At 50.7% G+C, this 8,456-nt stretch overlaps 1 protein-coding gene across 1 annotated transcript in view; it reads left to right on the top strand.

Moving 5' to 3' along the window:
• Positions 1–201: 201 nt before the first annotated feature.
• Positions 202–8,456, top strand: part of LOC112617344 (protein unc-13 homolog A-like) — a gene marked incomplete at its 5' end in the record, with an annotated part of 31,342 nt that continues 23,087 nt past the window's right edge. Inside the window, 8 exons of the mRNA XM_025374102.1 lie at positions 202–357; positions 554–680; positions 3,331–3,427; positions 3,795–3,938; positions 4,834–4,917; positions 6,163–6,240; positions 6,503–6,591; positions 7,313–7,465. Of these exons, the coding sequence (XP_025229887.1) occupies positions 202–357; positions 554–680; positions 3,331–3,427; positions 3,795–3,938; positions 4,834–4,917; positions 6,163–6,240; positions 6,503–6,591; positions 7,313–7,465 (928 nt within the window). The remainder of the gene's footprint in view (positions 358–553; positions 681–3,330; positions 3,428–3,794; positions 3,939–4,833; positions 4,918–6,162; positions 6,241–6,502; positions 6,592–7,312; positions 7,466–8,456) is intronic.

Raw genomic sequence — 8,456 nt, 5'->3', positions numbered from 1 at the left:
TGGATGGATGAATAAATTAGTTGTTGAATATATGGGTGGATAGTTGCATGAGTGGATGAATGAATGAATGGAGGGACAGATGGATGAGTGGGTGGAAGCTCAAAGAGAAGCAAAGCCTTAGTGCAGAGTCAGTCAGCAGTGGCTACGAGGGAACCTGAACCCAAATCCCTCTACCCTACCCTACACTCCCCTGTGGGGCAGGGAAGGACAAAGCAGCCCATCCCATCTGCCTTCTGCCTGCCAAAGTTTTATACTTCCACGACTTTGCCAGGTTTCCCCAGGAGCTGAATGTGGGTAAAATCAGCGCTGAAGTGATGTGGAATCTGTTTGCCCAAGACATGAAGTATGCCATGGAGGGTGAGTTTCCCACCCCAGTGTTCCCCAGCCTGGCCACACCAGGTGGCTGCACCTCTGTGTCCCCTCCAAGGCTGTGAGTGCCCTGTACCCTCATGCCTGAGTTGGACATCAGTGATGGCCAGAGTGGGCAGCCTCTCTGCCGAGACACAGGGTGGCAGACCCTTCCAGCTGTGCCACCCTCTTTGTCCCTGGCCAGAGCACGACAAGCATCGTCTATGCAAGAGTGCTGACTACATGAACCTCCACTTCAAGGTGAAATGGCTCTACAATGAGTATGTGACGGAACTTCCCGCCTTTAAGGACCGCGTGCCTGAGTACCCTGCGTAAGTCCCCTGCCCCAAGCCCAGCCCAAGCCAGAACTGAAGCGCTGACAGCTAGAAGGAAAGCCAGAGAGGAGGACTGACCTACTCAGGGTTACCTGGGCGTCAGGGGCAGGGGTGGGGCTTGAATCCAGTGTTCTCCGCTCTCAGCCATTGAGCAGTTGACTCCTACAGCCCAGAAAATTCATAGTCATAACAGCAGCAGGAACCATGTGACTTTCTCATTTTATCCTTTTGACAATTCTATGAGTTAAGGTGGGATCATTTTAATTCCTATTTTGCGGAGAAGAAATTGGAGAGTTAAAGATGCCAAATGGCCAGGCACAGTGGCACATGCCTGTAGTCCCGATAATTTGGGAGGCTGTGGCAGGAGGCTCACTTGAGCCCAGGAGTTCGAGACCAACCTGGACAAGATCGTGAGATCCCATCTCTGAAATGAACAAATGGGTCAGGCGCAGTGGCTTGTGCCTGTAATCCCAGGATTTTGGAAGTCCGAGGCGGGCAGATCACCTGAGGTCAGGAGTTTGAGACCAGCCTAGCCAATAGGGCAAAACCCTAGCTCTACAAAAGTACAAAAGTTGACCAGGCACAGTGGCTCATGCCTGTAATCCCAGTACTTTGGGAGGCCAAGGCAGGTGGATCATCAGAGGTCAGGAGTTTGAGACCAGCCTGGCCAACATGGTGAGATCCTGTCTCTACTAAAAACACAAAAATTAGCCGGGTGTGGTGGCATGCGCCTGTAATCCCAGCTACTTGGGAGGCTGAGGCAGGAGAATTGCTTGAATCCAGGAGGCGGAGGTTGCAGTGAGCCGAGATCACACCAGTGATCTCGGGGCAGCAGAGTGAGACTCCATCTCAAAAAAAGAAAAAAAAACTGGCCGGGTGCGGTGGCTCACGCCTGTAATCCCAGCACTTTGGGAGGCCGAGGCGGGTGGATCATGAGGTCAGGAGATCGAGACCATCCTGGCTAACACCTTGAAACCCCGTCTCTACTAAAAACACAAAAAATTAGCCGGGCGTGGTGGCGGGCGCCTGTAGTCCCACCTACTTGGGAGGCTGAGGCAGGAGAATGGCGTGAACCTGGGAGGCAGAGCTTGCAGTGAGCCAAGATCACGCCACTGCACTCCAGCCTGGGCAACAGAGCCAGACTCCGTCTCAAAAACAAAAACAAAAAAAAAAAAGAAAGAAAGAAAAAAAAAGTATCCGAGTGTGGTGGCACACGCCTGTAGTCCCAGCTACTTGAGAGGCTGAAGCAGCAGGATCACTTGAACCCAGGAGGCAGAGGTTACAGTAAGCGGAAATAGTGTCACTGCACTCCAGCCTGGGCAACAGAGTGAGACTCCATCTCAGAAAATAAATTAATATAAAAATAGAATGAATGAGTGAATAAATGCCAAATGCCTTGCCCAAGGTGACTCCTAGTACAGGACAGACCCGAGATTTGAACTCGGGACATCTGACTCCTGGGCTGTGTGTTGGAGAATAGTATGGTACCACCAGTTCCTGAGAATTGTGCTGTGTCGTTCACTGCTCCCAACAGCACAGAGGGATAGTCTTCTGTTGTACAAGAAATGAAAGCTCTGGCTGGGTGCGGTGGCTCATGCCTGTAATCTCAACATTTTGGGAGGCCGAAGTGGGAGGATCACTTGAGGCCAGGAATTCAAGACCTGCCTGGGCAACATAGGGAAATCCTATCTTTACAAAGAAGACAAAAAAAAAAAAAAATTAGCCAGGAATGGTGGCACGTGCCTGTAGTCCCAGTTATTTGGACTGAGGTGTGAGGATCACTTGAACCCAGGAGGTCAAGGCTGCAGTGAGCTATGATCGCACCACTGCACTTTAGCCTGGGCAACAGAGCAAGACATGTCTCAAAAACGAAAAAAAAAAGAAAAAGAAAAAAAAGAGGCCGGGCGCGGTGGCTCAAGCCTGTAATCCCAGCACTTTGGGAGGCCGAGGCGGGCGGATCACGAGGTCAGGAGATCGAGACCATCCTGGCTAACATGGTGAAACCCCGTCTCTACTAAAAATACAAAAAACTAGCCGGGCGTGGTGGCGGGCGCCTGTAGTCCCAGCTACTCGGAGGCTGAGGCAGGAGAATGGCCTGAACCCGGGAGGCGGAGCTTGCAGTGAGCCGAGATCGCGCCACTGCACTCCAGCCTGGGTGACACAGCGCGAGACTCCGTCTCAAAAAAAAAAAAAAAAGAAAAGAAAAAAAAGAAAGGAAAAGAAAAGAAAGGAGGGAGGGAGGGAGGGAGGAAGAAGGAAGGAGGGAAGGAAGGAGGGAAGGAGGGAAGGAAGGAAGGAAGGAAGGAAGGAAGGAAGGAAGGAAGGAAGGAAGGAAGGAAGGAAGGAAGGAAAGAAAGAAAGGCGGGCTCAGAGAATAAATTCATTTGCCACAGGCAGTTTATCTGAACTAGGATTCCCGCAGGCCTGGGCCCTCCTGTAAAAGGGGCCACTCATTCTATTTCGTGAGCAAAGTAACTAAGGTTCAGTGCAGGAGGCGAGCATAGGAGCAGCCACTCAAGGCTGCAGGGAGAGCTCCAGGGAGAATAGGAGCAGCCGTAGCTCCACTCATTAGTGGGTCAGAACCAGGCAGTGCAAAGGTTGAGGAGGACAAGAGGTGGCAGAGCCCCACCCTGGCTCTTCATTCCAGATGGTTTGAACCCTTCGTCATCCAGTGGCTGGACGAGAATGAGGAGGTGTCCCGGGATTTCCTGCACGGTGCCCTGGAGCGAGACAAGAAGGATGGGGTAAGAAGGTCAACCCACAATCAGGTTCCTAATCTTCCCACTGGGGTCCAATTTCAGGGGAAATTTGCTCTTGGGATGAGGCCAGTCTCTGGTAGGTGTCCGCCATCTTTGTCTTGCTCATGATTTTTAAAAATCTTTTGTTCATTCATCAACTATGAAATGTGAGTTCCATCAAGCCAGACACCTCCATGCACCCCATGGCTTCTGCATCCACCTCTAGAGTTGACTCTAAGTCAACCTTGCCCTCTGTCCATCTCACCCTGGGGAAGTTGGTCTCTTGCTTTCCCCATGGAGAGTGGGAGAGTCGGGCTCTGGGGCTTCTCTGGTGCTGATCTCCTCCTTCCTCTTGGCCTGCTTCCCCCTGCAGTTCCAGCAGACCTCAGAGCATGCCCTATTCTCCTGCTCCGTGGTGGACGTCTTCTCCCAACTCAACCAGAGCTTTGAAATCATCAAGAAACTCGAGTGTCCCGACCCCCAGATTGTGGGGCACTACATGAGGCGCTTTGCCAAGGTGTGGGAGAGTGGGTAGGGTTGGGGCTAGGGAATGGGGTCAGGGAATTGAGGTCTAAGTTGGAGATGGGCTAAGGTTGAGGCTGAGGTTGGAGTTGGTGATGTTATTGAGGTTGGGGTTGAAGTTGGAGTTTGGGTTGAGGTTGGAGTTGAAGTTTGGGTTGAGGTTGAGGTTGAGATGAGGTTGGAGTTGAGGTTTGGATGGAGGTTGGAGTTGGGATTAGGGTTTAAATTGAGATTGGAGTTGAGATTAGGGTTGGAGTTGAGGTGTAGGGTAAGGTTGGAATTGAGGTGTGGGTTGAGATCAGGGTTGGAATTGAGGTGTGGGTTGAGATCAGGGTTGGAATTGAGGTGTGGGTTGAGATCAGGGTTGGAATTGAGGTCATTAGTGCGAGTTAGCAATGCTGTTTGGTTGGAGTTTGAGGTTGGGTTGGGTCTTGATCTGGGATTGAGGTTGCAATGAGTGCTGAGATTGATACAGAATTTGAGTGAGTCTTGGGGTGAGTTTGAGGGTTGGGATCATTGGGGTTGAGGTTTGATTGACTGGCATTAGGCTGTGTTGACCTTGGGGATTACAAGTAGGAACTGGCTTTTGATTTGAGATGAGGTCATGCTTGTGGTTGAGACTGGGTTAATATGATGCTTGGTTGCTCTGAAAAAGAGCTGGGTCTACATAAAATGATCGTCTTCATCAAGCGGTATCTCCTCTAGGTCTTGATGGTCATCTTGGGTGGAGAATTTGCCTAGCCCATCTTAGGTGCTATTAGGGCCCATCTTAGGTGCTATTAGGGTTTGAGTTCATCACTGATCTCGCTAGTGGCCTTGATGGGACCTGGTGACTGGGGCCTGCCTTGGTCCCAGCCTTTCTTCTCACCCACACGCTGTGTCTTCCCCAGACCATCAGTAATGTGCTCCTCCAGTACGCAGACATCATCTCCAAGGACTTCGCCTCCTACTGCTCCAAGGAGAAGGAGAAAGTGGTGACCTGAGGGAACCCCTGACCTATCCCCCTCCTCAGCCCCATTCAGCATCCCCAGGACTCCCTTCTCCCCAGAGCCCTGACACCTGGGGCTATGTATGTCCACCTGTGTGTGATCTGACTGGACTGTGTGTGTGTGTAGAGGTGCTTGTTTGAACGTGTGTGATTGGAGTGTATCTAGTTGTGTGTGTCTGAGTGTATGGGAACTAAGTGCATGTGTCTGATTGTGTATTGTCTGTATTGACTGGTACACTGCACGTGTGTGTGTGTGTGCACATCTGAGTGTGCGTGTCTGATCATATGTTATCTAGCTTTGTTCAATGGGTATCTATGGCATGAATGTGTGTGTGTCTGACTGCATGTCTGAGTGTGCGTGTGTGATTGTATTTCATCTGGCTGTGTTAACTGGGTATAACATGAGTGTGTGTGCCTGTCTGTGTGTGTCTGTACATATCTGAGTGTGGGTGTCTAGCCGTGTTTCATCTGTGTTAACTGGGTATAGTGTGAGTGTATGTATGTGTGAGTATGTGTGTTCAACCGTACACATCTGGGTGTGTGTCTCATATTTTATCTAGCTGTGTTAACTGGTTATAGTGTTAGTGTGTGTATGCTTGTGTGTGTGTCCAGCTGTGCGTGTCTGGGTGTGTGTGACCATGTTTCGTCTGGCTGAGTTAACGGCATATAGTGTGAGTGTGTCTATGTACGTGTGTGTGTGTGTGACTGTGCACGTCTGGGTGGGTGTGTCTCACCAGGTTTAGTCTGGCTGTGTCGAATGTGCATGGTGTGAGGGTGTGTCTATGACTGTGTCTGGCTGTGCATGTCTGAGTTTGTGTATCTGTCGGGGGGGGGGGTCTCATGTGTATATCTGAGGGTGAGGGCACACGCCTTCAGTGTGTCACTGGCTGTTGCAAATGAAGCCTTCATTGTGTGAGCTGCAAAGCTCTGGACCCCTGCAGGAAACTATGCTACCCCCAGCGTTCCCAGCCCCTCTTATGGACCCACCAGGCCTAGGGTTGTGGGATTACTTGAGTCCTCCTTGCCCCCATCAATCCCCAGAGATGCCCCAGCAACAACACGCCCAGAAGCCTGAGCCCAAACACTGCCTTCCATTCGCAGGTGACCCCTCGGGACCCCAGCTTCCTCCAAACTCAGACCCTGAAACCATCCCGAGGTCCCTGGCGGTGGGTAGGGGAGGATCTGGGGAGAGGTCCTGAGGCCTGACTCCCCTCTCTGTTCCCATCCGCAGCCCTGCATCCTCATGAACAACACTCAACAGCTACGAGTTCAGCTGGAGAAGATGTTCGAAGCCATGGGAGGAAAGGAGGTGAGGCAGGGCCAGGGCAGGGCTGGAGAAGGGAAGGGGGCACCCCCACCACTGTGTCCCTGCAGGCCCCTAAGCTCATATGCCACCAGGCCTGGGGATGAATTCCAGCTCAACCATGCTCTTAAACCCAGGCTTGCAACACAACTGTGCCTCAGTTTCCCCTCCAGCCCCTTGGGATCCCTTTCCCTGGGTCAGATGAGAAAATGCCCAGTACATGTGGATACTTACTGAACCTGGCCTGATGTCCCTTCTCCCCTGTTAGCTGGATGCCGAAGCCAGTGACATCTTGAAGGAGCTTCAGGTGAAACTCAATAACGTCTTGGATGAGCTCAGCCGGGTGTTTGCTACCAGGTGGGAGCATCTCCAGGGCTGGGGGCAGTGGGGAGGGAACAGCCTTCAGCCCTCTGAGCCTGGGGCATCTGGAGGCTCAGCAGATGTAGCGGTGAAGATTGCAGGCTCAGAGTTAGACAAGGCTGAGTTCAAATCTTGGCTTTACTGCTTACTTGCTGTTGTGGCCTTGGGTGAGTCACTTAACCTCTCTGAGCCTTATATATTCTTTTATTCCTCTGTAAAGTTGGGGTGATGACAATAATAGTACCTGGGTAGGATTTTGAGAATGAAATGAGCAATGTGGGCAAACGTCTTATCCCTTTGCCTGGTTCTGCTGTTATTCTTTTCCACCCTTTTTTTTTTTTGAGATGAAGTCTCATTCTATCTCCAGGCTGGAGTGCAGCGGCGTGATCTCGGCTCACTGCAACCTCCACTTCCTGGGTTCGAGTAGCTGGGACTACAGGTGCACGCCACCACACCCAGCTAATTTTTGTATTTTTAGTAGAGACGGGTTTTCACCATGTTGGCCAGGTTGCTCTCGATCTCTTGACCTCATGATCCGCTCATCTCGGCCTCCCAAAGTGCTGGGATTACAGGCGTGAGCCACCGTGTCTGGCCTGTTCTCCATTCTTGCTCGGTTATGTGCTGTGATGCTAATGATATGACCTTGAGGACCAAAGATGAGCATCTGTGTCCTCATCCAGCCCTTCCTGTGGTCTAAGCCTTTTCTTTCTGTCCCCAGCTTCCAGCCGCACATTGAAGAGTGTGTTAAACAGATGGGTGACATCCTTAGCCAGGTTAAGGGCACAGGCAATGTGCCAGCCAGTGCCTGCAGCAGCGTGGCCCAGGACGCTGACAATGTGTTGCAGCCCATCATGGACCTGCTGGACAGCAAGTGAGCCGGGCCAGGTGGACTGGGCTGGCCAGGGAGGGGCTGGGGCAGGGCCATAGAGACCCAGGGACTGGCTGGAGAGGGTGTGCAGGGAATGTTTGCCGCGTAGTCACTGGATAGTTGGATGGCTGAGTAGAGGGTGGAATGAAGGGGATGGAAAGTTGGGTGGGCAAATAATTGGAAGGATTGGTGAGTAAATATTTTTGTGGATGAGTGAATGGTGGATGAATAGGTGACATGAGGGGTGGATAGGTGGGTGGATGCATGGATTAAAAGATAAATGTTTAGAAGGCTAGATGGAGGATAGATGTTTTAAAAAGATGGATGGGTGGATAGTTGGGTAAATATTTGGATGGATGAATAAATGTTTTGATGCATAGATGGATTGATGCATAGATGGATGGATGTCCGGCAGGCTGACTTGATGAATGGTTGGATGGACGGATGGTTGGATGGACCAATGGATGGATGGATGGATGGATAAATAGATGGATGGGTGGGTGGATGGATGGATGGATGGATGGATGGATGGATAGGTCAATAGATATTTAGATCATTGAATAAATGTTTTGATGCATAAATGGATGGACAGATGGGTGGATGGATAAATAAATGGATGGTTGGATGGGTGGGTGGGTAGATGGATGGATGGTGGATAGATATAGGTGGATAAATATTTGGATGGATAAATAAATATTTTGATGCATAAATGAATGGACAGATGGGTGGGTGGGTGGATGAGTGGGTCGATGGATGGATGGATTAATAGCTGAGTAATATTTGGATGGATGAATAAATGTTTTGATGCATAGATGGATGGACAGATGGATGAATGGATGGGTGGATGAATAAATAAATGGATAAGTGGATGGATGAGTAGAAGGATGCATGGAAGGATGGATGGATGAACAGATGGACAGATGGATGGACAGAAAAAGAAATAGAGAATTAAGGACCACTGGAGGAGGGATGGATTGGTGGGTGACTGGATCAG

The sequence above is a fragment of the Theropithecus gelada genome, unplaced genomic scaffold, assembly GCF_003255815.1.
Source record: "Theropithecus gelada isolate Dixy unplaced genomic scaffold, Tgel_1.0 HiC_scaffold_16070, whole genome shotgun sequence".
NCBI lineage: Eukaryota > Metazoa > Chordata > Mammalia > Primates > Cercopithecidae > Theropithecus > Theropithecus gelada.
The sequence above is the reverse complement of the archived record's forward strand: the minus strand, read 5'-3'. Positions and strand labels throughout refer to the sequence as shown.